This window comes from Mesoplodon mirus (assembly GCF_964341445.2).
Source record: "Mesoplodon mirus genome assembly, chromosome: 5".
Classification (NCBI taxonomy): domain Eukaryota; kingdom Metazoa; phylum Chordata; class Mammalia; order Artiodactyla; family Ziphiidae; genus Mesoplodon; species Mesoplodon mirus.
The window spans coordinates 74,962,199-74,974,976 of record NC_138980.1 but is presented as its reverse complement, the minus strand read 5'-3'; the positions used below and the strand labels follow the sequence as shown (position 1 = coordinate 74,974,976).

Sequence of the window (12,778 nt, the reverse complement as noted above, 5' to 3'; positions counted from 1 at the left end):
ATGAGCTTAGAGCTGGCAGACAGATTACTACTGAGAGACTAAGAGACACAGAGAAGAGACTAAGAGATACAAAGGAGAGATTGAGCTGAGACACTGAGGAGAGCCGGAGAGAGAGTGAGGCAGAGAGACTAAGATACACCAACAAACACTGAGAAGGACAAAAAAAGACAGAGACAGAAAAAGACAGAAGGGCATATAAATAAAGGAGAAAGTAAAAGGATAATTATTTTGTTGGTGTCGGGCAAAGAGGCTTTGTGAAGATTTGCAGGCAAAGAAAAAAGCTAACAGAGGGAATAAGGAGATATCAGATGGAGAGAAGACTAATGAGACTAATGAAGCATCATTTCAGAAAAGGTGGGCAGAAAGCGTTCAAGAAACAGCATGACACGAGACTCACAAGGCTGTTTAAGACAAAAGGGAAGAATGCTAAAGAAACACAATGAATAACATCAAGAGAAATAGTAAAGGAGAAGTTATATGCTGCAATTCAATGGAACATCATCAAGCACACAAAAAAACTTCAATAAATATTTGCTAAAGAAATCACCAAGAGAGTATTGATTGTCAACCTGTCAGTCTTAGCCAAGTTCTGCTGAGCTATTAGCAGTCTAAATACAAAAAAAAATGCTTATCACATTTGCAGCTAGCCTTAGATTTCAACTGTCTGCTTGACTTTCTACGATTCTATGACTCTTAGGCATCTCACCACTCAGCTATTCAAACCAAAATGGTGAATTCACCAAATGCTTCCTTCTCCTTCATCCCCCCAAATCCAACCATTCTCTAAGTAACAAGGTGATTTTTTCACTATTTTTTAAAAATTGACATATAAGTGACAACAGCATTATATTCATTTCAGATATATGACATAATGATGCAGTATTTGTAATATATATTATGAAATGATCTCCATAATGTCTACTTAACATCCATCACTATGCATAGTTACAAAAAAAATTTTTCCTTGTTATGAGATCTTTTAAGATCTACTCTTTTAGCAACTTTCAAATATACAATACAGTATTATTAATTATAGTGACCATATGTACATTACATTCCCATAACTTATTTATTTTATAACTGGAAACCTAAATTTTTTACCCTCTTCACCCATTTTCCCCACTCCCCACACCTGCCTCTGGCAACCACCTATCTGTTCTCTGTATCTACGAGTTCAGTTTATTTAGATTCCACGTATAAGTGAGATCATACAGTATTTGTCTTTCTGTGTCTGACTCGTTTCACTTAGCATAATGCCCTCAAGGTCTATCCATGTTGTCAAATACAGGAAGGTTTCCTTCTTTTTTATGGCTGAATTATATGTATTTTTTTCTTTATCCATTCATTCATCAGTGGGCACTTAGGTTGCATCCATGTCTTGGCTATTATAAATAATGCTGCAGTGAACACTGGAGTGCATAGATCTTTTCAAGTTAGTGTTTTTATTTTCTTTGGACCCAGTAGTGGAGCTGCTGGATCATATGGCAATTCTATCTTCAATTTTTTGAGGATTCTCCATACTGTTCTCCATTGTGGCTACATCAGTTACATTCCCACAGACAGTGCACAAGGGTTCTCTTTTCTCCACACCCTTACCAACATTCGTCATTTCTTGTCTTTTTGGTAATAGCCATTCTATCAACTGTAAGGTGATACACAATTGCAGTTCTGATTTGCATTTCCCTGATGATTAGTGATGCTGAGCACCTCTTCATGTACCTGTTGGCCAACTCTATGTCTTCTTTGGAAACTGTCCATTCAGATCTTCTGCCCACTTTTCAATTAGATTGTTTGTTTTTTGCTATTGAGTTATATGAGTTCTTCATATATTTCAGATATTAACCCCTTACCCAATATATGATTTACAAATATTTTCTCAACTTGGTAGGTTACCTTTTCATTTTGTTGATGGTTTTCCTTGCTGTGCAGAACTGTTTCAGTTTGATGTAGTCTCACTTGTTAATTTTTTATTTTGTTGCCTTTGCTTCTGGTCTCACATCCAAGAAAATCATTGCAAAGACCAGTGTCAAGTAGTTTACTGCCTATGTTTTATTCTAGGAGTTTTATGGTTACAAGTCTTATGTTCAAGTCTTTAATCCATTTTGAGTTAGTTTTTGTGTATGGTGTTAAAGAGCAGTCTAGTTTCATTCTTTTGCATGTGGCTGTCCAGTTTTTCCAACATCATTTATTGAAGAGACTGTCCTATCCCACTGCATATTCCTTGGCTCCTTTGTTGTAAATTAATGGACCACATATGTGTGAGTTTATTTCTGGACTCTCTACCCAAGTGATTTTTTGAAACATAAACCAGATCCCTTCAATGGCTTCCCACTACATTTAGAATATAATCTACACTTCTAACCCAGAGACCTATGAGGCCCTGAATATTCTGGCTCCTGTTCCATCTCTCTCCAATTTCATCTCTAGCTACTTTACAGACTACTTTACTATCACTCCAGCCAAACTGGCCTTCTTTTAAATCCTTCAATTCACTAAGCTCCTAAGTCACCCTGTAGACTGCATTTGCTGGTCCTGCTTAAAGGAATACTCATCCCCTATACCATGCTTTCAATTTCTTGAGATCTCAGGTTGAATGTCACTACCTCAGTCAGACCTTCCTAATACCCCTACAACCAAACTAATAAAAAAATGGGTCCCTGGGCTTCCCTGCTGGCGCAGTGGTTGAGAGTCCGCCTGCCGATGCAGGGTACATGGGTTCGTGCCCCGGTCCAGGAAGATCCCACATGCCGCAGAGCGGCTAGGCCTGTGAGCCACGGCCGCTGAGCCTGCGCGTCCGGAGCCTGTGCTCCACAACGGGAGAGGCCACAACAGTGAGAGGCCCACATACCACAAAGCAAAACAAAACAAAAAAATGGGTTCCTTCCTGTGGAATCTCATAAGAATTCTGTATGTTTCTTTCACAGTACCCAATCACAATTTGGAATTATTTATTTGTTTGTTTGTTCAATATTCACCTCCCTAAGAATGTCTAATTGCAGGCACCAAGAGGGTAGAGACTGCTAAATCTCCAAGAGCCTAGTACTCTGTAAATACTTAGTCATTTGCACAACCAAACAATACTTTAAGAAAATTTTGCAATGTTTTTTTCTTGTCAGATTGAAAAAAGTGTCCAGAGAATGGCTAAGAAATCTAAACAAAGCACAATCTCCAGAAAATTAAGAAATGTGTTACTAGTCAGAAGAACATCATAAAACCTGACAATCAAAATAACTCAAAAATTAGGCAAGTATTTATTATATGCCACCTAAGTAGATGATGAGGATGCTATTATAAGTAAAACAGACCACGTCCAATGTATCAAATTTTTCTAAGAACACAAAATCTCAAATACAAACTCCCAAGTCTCGAAAAATAAATAGCTTCCCTATTAAAAAATAACTTTTTGTCTATTAAAAGTCAATTCTAGTTGTTTACTGAAATGTTAGTGAAAATTGTCAGTTTAGGGTAGGAGAGAAAACACAATTCCAGGCTTCCATTTCCAGATTATAGATCCAGGTGATGGAGAGTCTTTACATCTGAAAGTTTAATAGAAGTAGCAGCAGCAAAACAATAGCAATCACTTGGGTTTTCTTGGATGACCAAGTGAATGGCATTTGTTACTGCTAAACTAGTCATTAAATATTTCAAAACATGATGTTCAAAGTCAACAGAATAGATGTTCTTGCTACTGCTGTATAGTATGGGAAAATATGATGAACTAAGGGCTACAGATTTAACTTGCTTTGTACCTTCAGACAAATACTTTCACCTCTCTAGGTCACACTTTCCACAATCATAAGGTGAGAGATTTGTACCAGATACACTTTAACAATCCCTGTAGCTCTAGCCATATCTCATAATACAAGTATATAAGTAAATACATGTCAAACTAAAATTTTCTCTGGTACTAGACCAATGCAAATAAGACAAATGTTTTTTCCTTTAAAAATTCTCAAAATCAGTGTTCTAAATTTTAATAACATGGTAAAAATGTTTTATACTGACAAATAAAAGTACCATAACTGAAATCTTACTCATTCCTTCTTGAATTAGAATATTTGACATTAAATTTGAACCAAATCAATAATGATGCTCACCGATACTGATATGTCCTCATTTTTTCTCTTAACACTGGAGTCAAACAAGACATTTCTCCCTCGTCTTTCACAGTCTTGATATACAATTAGTCGAATTTGGCTTGGATCAAACTCTGGCAAAGGCCAACTTTAAAGAAAAATAAAGATTCATTAGAATTACTTTAATAAATATTCCACATAAACTCCTAGAAATAAAACCTATATAATGAAACCCAAAGTTGTACTACTGCTCAAGATAACACAGAAGAAGTTTATATAAAATACCACCATTTAGTTTCACCATTTAGCTTAGGGCTGAAAATTTACACAGCTATGACATTTTAGATTAAAAAGAATAAAATCTGTGGCAAATATCACTCAGTGTATATAAAATATAGTCATCCCACATGAATCTAAAAATAGCTAACAATAAAAATATGTCAGTACATTTAATATAATGAAAATACATATTAATTTCCTGGCATGGACTCAGATGGCATAAGGCTAACCCAGATTTTTTAACTTTTGTTACTTTAATATCAAAATGAAAAAACAGAAACAGTTTTCAGTTTAAATAACAATAGCTAATTCCTTATAAAACAAAAACAAGTAAAAAAGTGATGAACAACAAAATGGGGCAGAAATCCTCATATATAGTTGGTGTGAGTGAAAATGGCATAATGTCTTTAGAGAATAGTTTTTTAAATATGTACACTAATTAGACAAATCTAGTAAAAATGAAGTTGACCCAGCAATTCCATTCCAGAAAAGTATGCCATTATACAAGAATGTTCATAGCAGCACTGTTCATAATAGCTGAAAACTGGACACTATTCATATACTTACCAACCAAATGGGTAAGTATTCACACTATGAAACACCACACAACGAACATAATGAATGAACTTCAGCTACAGGCAAAATCATAAATGGACTGTGAACAAAAGAAATTAGACAATGACACCCATAAACTCAGTTACTGCATTTTGCCATTTACAGGAAGATTTAAATCAGGTAAAGTTTTATCAAGGGATGAATATTTAGTTTTTAAAACTATAAGCAAAACAAAGGAAATGATGGCTTCAAAAGTTTGGAGAGTGGCTATATCTGGGAGTTAGGTGAGCGTGGTGGGGGTTATACCAGGAGGACTGGGGCACTGATCATGTTCTATTTTTTGACTTGATAATGTTTACACAGATACAGTACCCAAAGGAAAAAAAAGAAAGTCCACTGCATTTGTTTTGTGTACATTATATTTCACAATTAAAAAGACTAATGGAGTGAGTGAGATAAGGAGGAGAGGGAAAGAGAGAAAACAATGAATTGTATGATGGAGATACTAATCTGGTGAACTGAAGGCACTACAACATGTAGGACAGTTGCCAAGAAAGAAGAGAACTGTCGTTCCAGGAGCTGTCTGTTGTTAGGCTGAATGGTCAATTCCTCACAATTCATCAGTCACAGCTTTTGATTGCGTTCCTTCATTTCCTTAAGAGAACCTTAACCCTAACCCTACTGATGCATGTTAAAAAATCCATAACTGGCAACATAACACATCTTCATCTCAAATCTTTTTTTTCTTTTTTTCACCCCAAATCTTGACAGCAAATACAATTTTAGTTTTCCTATATTTAACCCTTAGCAAATGTCTATGAATTGATGAAAGACTTATCCTAGACATTCAAGCTAAACCAGAGATTCATCCTTAGACCACAATGATTTGCATCCCCGTGAACAGCTTTTACTAAACTGTGCTTTGCTGTTATGCAAAGGAAACTATAAAAGGACAGACTGATATGGAATTAAAATCAGGAAGCTGTGTCTCAAAGAAACCAAGAAAGAGGAGCACTTTAGAGAGGAAGAAGAAATACCACAGTTGTTACTAAAAAGCATCCACTAGCTTTAGAAACAAAGAAGTCATTGGTGACCATGGCAAGGACAGTTCTAAGGATAGAGTCCTGGGGTCAAACTGCAGAGAACTGAGGACTAAATGAGAGTAAATAGTGAGTTCAAGACAAATGTCAAGGAAAGAGAAAAAGAAAAGGAATCATGAAGTAGAGTGACAGCTATTATGTTATTAAAAAGGACACATCTGAACATCTTTACATAATGATGACAAAGAATGTGAAGTGGAAGGGAGATTGTGACTGACAAAGTAAGGCGTCTAAGGAAGCAGATGAGGATACGATACAGAGTACAGATGAAAGGGTTAACCTCAGAAGAAATGATAACCCCTTTGCTAGGATAAAAAGGTAGCAAAGATGGACATGGATACAGAAGGATTTATAGATATGAAGGTAAGGATGACGGGACTCATGTCTAAGAGTCCTATATTCTTTGTAAAGTAGGTGAAGGAAAATAAAGGATAGGTTGTAAAATGTGGGGACAGTAGAGAGTAAAAAAGAGAGCAGTCTTTGTGGCAAAAGAAAATATGTTGACTAGAAAACATAAGATTTCTTGGAAATTCTCCCCTTTCCCCACTGGTAACCACTAGTTTGTTCTCTGTATCTGTGAGTCTGTTTCTTTTTGTTATATTCACTAGTATGTTTTATTTACACATATAAGTGATATCATACAATATTTGTCCTTCTCTGTCTGACTTACTTCATAAGCATGTGGGATGATGAAATGTTCTGGAATTAGAAAGCAGTTATGGCTGCATAACTCTGTGACTATACTAGAAGACCACTGAACTGTATACTATACATAGGTGAATTTTACAGTATGTGAAATTTATCTCAACAATAATAAAAAAGTTGAATGCTTTGCTCCTGAACTTATCTAAGCATTTGTAAAGTATTCTGTTAACTCAAAATAAGATTATATGTAAAAGCTTAAATTATAAAGCTCCTAGAAAGAAACACAGAGTATCTATACAATCATGGAGTACAAAGAGTTCTTTAAAAAGACACAAAAGTTATCAAGCATAAAAGAAAAATTGATAAATTGGACTTCATTAAAATTTAAAACTTGCATATCAAAAGGCAAAAATTTTTTAAAAGGCAAGTCATAAACTGGAAGAAAATATTTGCAATGTATATAAATGACGAAGGACTTGTAAAAAGCCTATACAAAGAACTCCTACAAAGCAATAAGACAAGCCATTCGCCCAATTTTAAAATGGGTGAAAGGCTTGGGCATTTCACATAAGGAGATATATGAATGGTGAAGGAACAAAGCACATGGAGAAGATGCTAACAGTATTAATCATCAGATAAATGCAAATTAAAACCCTTCCACAAAAGACTAATAACATTAGTTGTTGGTAAGAATATGAAGCATGTGGAATCTTATACATCACTGGTAGGAGTATAAAAGGGTACAACCATTTTAGAAAATTATTTGGCAGCTATGACCCAGCAATTCTTTTCATAGATACTTATCCAGTAGAAATGAAAATATATGTTCAAAGACTTTCATAAAAAAAGTTTCTTGCAGGGCTTCCCTGGTGGCGCAGTGGTTGAGAGTCCGCCTGCCGATGCAGGGGACACGGGTTCGTGCCCCAGTCTGGGAGGATCCCACATGCCGTGGAGCAGCTGGGCCTGTGGGCCATGGCCGCTGAGCCTGTGCGTCCGGAGCCTGTGCTCCGCAACGGGAGAGGCCACAGCAGTGAGAAGTCCGCGTATCGCAAAAAAAAAAAAAAAAAGTTTCTTGCAGCTTTATTCCTAATAGCAAAAAACTGGGAACACCCAAATGACCATCAATGGGAGAATGGATAAACAAGCTATGATACATTCTACATTGAAATACTATGCAGAAATAACAAGGAATGAACTAACTACTAGTCATAACATAGGTGAATTCTGAAAGAATGTTGAAAAAAATCCAGACACAAAAGCATACATATTGGTAATTCCATTTATATGTAGTTCTAGACCAGGTAAAACTAATCTATGGTGATAGAAACCAAAGCAGTGCTTGGGCAGGGGCAAGGTGTGATGTGAAGGGAATGGACTAGAAAAGTATATGAAGGAACTTTCTGGAGTGACTGAAATGTTCTATATATTTACTGGGGTTGTAGTTAAACAAATGTATACATTTTTCAAAATTAATCAAATTATACACTTAAAAATGTGTGCTCTTGGGGCTTCTCTGGTGGCGCAGTGGTTAAGAATCTGCCTGCCAATGCAAGGGACACAGGTTCAAGCCCTGGCCCAGGAAGATCCCACATGCCACAGAGCAACTAAGCCTGTGCACCACAACTACTGAGCCTGTGCTCTAGAGCCCGTGAGCCACAACTACTGAGCCCATGTGCCACAACTACTGAAGCCTGCGCACCTAGAGCCCATGCTCCGCAACAAGAGAAGCCACCACAATGAGAAGCCTGCGCACCACAACAAAGAGTAGTCCCTGCTCGCCGCAACTAGAGGAAGCCTGCACACAGCACCAAAGACCCAACACAGCCAAAATTGAATAAATAAATTAATTAAAATTTTTTTAGAGTGTGCTTTTTACGTAAATTGTACCTCAATTTTTTAAAAGGAGAGGATTGTGGGAGAAAACACTATATATATGGTATATATATATCACTATATATATATATATATATAGTGTATTTACATTATTTACATTACAGACATCAAAACCATGTATTCACATTACAGACATCTCACTAAAACGGAGATATTGAACATTTACCATGCTCAAAGCACAATGCCAGGCACTGGGAATATTTCTGTGCATTCATTCACTGACTTAAAAGCATTCATTAAGTATGAAAAGAAAAACATGACTGTGAAAACATTCACAGTCTAATAGGAAGACATATAAATAATTTTATCACTGTGATACACTCTACGACTGAGGCAAACTTATAATGTAGACGAGATCTGCATAGGGAGGTCAGGTATGGACTCACTGAAGAACAATAATAAATGATACACAATGAATAATAAATAATAGCTAACTAACAGTTATACATTATTGTATACCACCTACCGTTCTAAGGGCATTACGTATGTTAATTCATTTACCCTTCACAACACTGATTCATCGTCACAACTTTACTCCTATTTTATGGGCGAGAAAACTAAGGCATAGAGAGATTAGGTAACCTGCCCAAAATAACACAGCCAAATACATGGTAAACGGCAAAGCTGGGTTTAGATTCCAGGCAGTGTGTCTTTGGAGTCCACAGTCATAACCATTACTCTGTACTATCGATTAAGTACTTAAAGCCTCTCAGCTTCAAGTTGGGAAGAAGAGTATTCTCTTCCCTGCCAGAAGAAAACATCATACGCTGTGATTCTTAGTGACCCTAGCTCTGGAGTGTGCAGTGAAGCAACAAAAGCTACAAAGGCAGGCTGGTGCCAGATCAACACTCAGAACCATTTCACACAAACAAGTAAGGACTTCACCACTCAGGCAATGAGTAAATACGGTGTGAAATAACAGATAACAAGATCATTTTGTGCCTTTTAGAAAATCACATTGACAGAAACTTAGAGAAATGACTAGAGAAGGAAGCCTGGAGGTAAGAATAATGTTCTAACCTGAACCAAAAAATAGCACTGAAGATAGAAAGGGACAGAGCTAGATGTTATTTAGGAGACAGAGAAAGGACTTGGGGACTGGATATGGGGAATGAGGGAAGAGGATGCCTGACTCTTAGGTTTCAGATTTGATGAAAAGAGAGAGGTAGAGAATACAGGAGGGAAAGCAAGTTTGGGCTAAGAGTGTTTATAGATTGAGTTCAAGGGGCCTGTGAGACAGCTGCAGAAAGACCTCTGATATTTTGATGAAAAAATGCTCTGGAGTTCAGGAGAAAGGCTTAGACTAGAGTTCTAGATACAGGAGTTATTCACACATAGTTGGTAGTGAAATTATTCAGGAAGAACACATAAATCAAAAAGAGAAAAGATATGGATAAACAACAAGATATACAGCACAGGGAACTACATTCAATATCCTGTAATAAACCAGAATGGAAAAGAATATGAAAAAGTGAGTGCGTGTGTGTGTAGACACTGAATCACTTCGCTGTACACCAGAAACAACTAATGCAACATTGTAAATCAATTATACTTCAATAAAATAAAATTTAAAAAAAGAAAAGGTAAAAGAAAGCAAAGGATCAATAAACTAGAATTTTAAGACATAGCAATATTTTAAGGACAGACAGTAGAGAAGTCACGGAAGATCAGTAAAGACAGACCACAAAAGAGAAAACAGAAAACTAATGGTAAAATATTATTTCAAAAGTCAAGGAAGACGAAGATGAAAAAGGAATAATGCGCAGTGCCAAAGGCTGTAGAAAAGCCAAAAATTTTATAAAGACTACAAGCATCCATGGGATTTAGCAATTTGGTGGTCTTTCGTACTCTTGCAAGAACCATTTCAGTGGAGAGTTGTGGTGGGGGTGGGGGTAGTTACACAGCAGTAGCAATTGATGAAGAGAAAAGAGCTGAGAAAGTAAGATGGTAAGTATTATATATACTATTCACAACGGTTTCCCTTTAAAGGGGGAGAGAAATGGGGCTTCCCTGGTGGTGCAGTGGTTGAGGGTCTGCCTGCCGATGCAGGGGACACGGGTTCATGCCCTGGTCCGGGAAGATCCCACATGCCACGGAGCGGCTGGGCCCGTGAGCCATGGCCGCTGAGCCTGCACGTCCAGAGCCTGTGCTCCGCCACGGGAGAAGCCACAACAGTGAGAGGCCTGCGTACCGGGAAAAAAAAAAAAAAAAAAAAAAGGTGGGGTGGGGCGGAGAGAAATAATGTGACCATACAAATGACCATCTAAACTGCAGAGTTTGGGGACTTCCCTGGTGATCCAGTGGTTAAGACTCCACACTCCCAATGCAGGGGGCCTAGGTTTGATCCCTGGTCAGGGAACTAGATCCTGCATACTGCAACTAAAGATCCCACGTACCACAACTAAAGATCCCTCATGCTGCAACTAAGACCCAGTGCAGCCAAATAAATAAATAATTTTTTAAATGAGGTTATAATAATAATTTTTTTAAAAAACTGCAGAGTTTTGAAAGTAAAAGACAGCCCTAAACACACAAGAGAGACCTGAGATTATCTTGGGCAACCAAAATCTATGGTCACCCCAGAAAAGTAAAGAAGAGGTGAGGCTACAAAAGGCTGTTTCTTAAAGGAAAAAGATATATACATATAAAACATATATATATAATTGTTTGTATGTATGTATGTATCTATCTACCTAAAGGGAAAAGGTATATACTTAAAGATATGTATTTCCAAACGGAATGGAAGAAATCAGACAAAGCATCTAAAAGTAACCAGAGAGGAGTGTTGGACTAAGATCCCAAACAAGTTAGGACACAGCACCCTATGCAAGGCTAATGAACTACAGAAGCACTTAATGAGGCAGAAAAAAAAAAAAAGACCTACAAATGAAAATTACTGCAGATAGGTGTGCAAGTAGGAGACAACAAATTGAGCATTTACATTTGATCATTTCTGTTTTTTCTGAAAAGCAGAATCAAGAATGTATACAAGCATATATGAGATTGGTGGTCTGAACTGGGGTACAGGGTTTGAGAGTTAAAGGTCTGGCAAAGTCATCAAGAAAATAGGAGAAGTGCTAACCTAAGAAAAGCAAAAGCACTATCAAGCCATAGAGAGGGCCCAGCTGAGTTGAAAACCACTGGCTTCTTAAGCCAATCGTCTGTTGATGGGCACTTGGATGGTTTCCATGTCTTAGCCATACTACCCCAAGCAATCTACAGATTTAATGCAATCCCTATCAAAATACTTATGACATTTTTCACAGAACTGGAAGAAATAATCCTAAAATTTACATGGAACCACAAAAGACCCAGATTTGCCAAAGCAATCCTGGGGAAAAAGAGCAAAGCAGGAGGTATAACCCTTCCAGACCTCTGACTATACTACAAAGCTACAATAATCAAAACAGCATGGTACTGGCACAAAAACATAGATCAGTGAAACGGAATAGAGAGCCCAGAAATAAACCCACAAACCTAGGGTCAATTAATCTACAATAAAGCAGGCAAGAATATACACAGTCTCTTCAACAAGTGGTATTGGGAAAGCTGGACAGCTATGTGTAGATCAATGAAATTAGAACATTTCCTCACACCATATACACAAATAAACTCAAAATGCTTTAAGACCTAAGTATAAGACATGACACCATAAAACTCCTAAAATAGAACATAAGCTAAACATTCTTTGACATAAATTGTAGCAAAGTTTTTTTAGATCAGTCTTCCAATGCAAAAGAAATCAAAGCAAAAATAAACAAATGGAGCCTAATAAAACTAAAAAGCTTTTGCACTGCAAAGGAAACCATCAACTAAACAAAAAGACAACCTATGTACTGAGAGAAAATATTTGCCAACGATGCAACTAACAAGGGGTTAATATCCAAATTACACACACAGCTCAATCAACTCAATATCAGAAAAAAACCAAACAACCCAATCAATAAATGGGCAGAAGGGGCTTCCCTGGTGGCGCAGTGGTTAAGAATCAGCCTGCCAATGCAGGGGACACGGGTTCAAGCCCTGGTCCTGGAAGATCCCACATGCCACAGAGCAACTAAGCCCATGTGCCACAACTACTGAAGCCCGTGTGCCACAACTACTGAAGCCCGTGCACCTAGAGCCCATGCTCTGCAACAAGAGAAGCCACTGCAATGAGAAGCCCACACACCGCAATGAAGAGTAGCCCCCGCTCACTGCAACTAGAGAAAGCCCACGCACAGCAACGAA

The 12,778-nt window shown here is 37.4% G+C and overlaps 1 protein-coding gene across 3 annotated transcripts in view; it reads right to left on the bottom strand.

Annotated features, from left to right (window-relative positions):
- Positions 1-12,778, bottom strand: part of FNIP1 (folliculin interacting protein 1) — a 132,920-nt gene that overhangs the window by 74,706 nt on the left and 45,436 nt on the right. For all 3 annotated transcript variants that reach the window (XM_082623753.1, XM_082623755.1, XM_082623754.1), the window contains exon 2: positions 4,098-4,224. In XM_082623753.1, the coding sequence (XP_082479879.1) occupies positions 4,098-4,224 (127 nt within the window). The remainder of the gene's footprint in view (positions 1-4,097; positions 4,225-12,778) is intronic.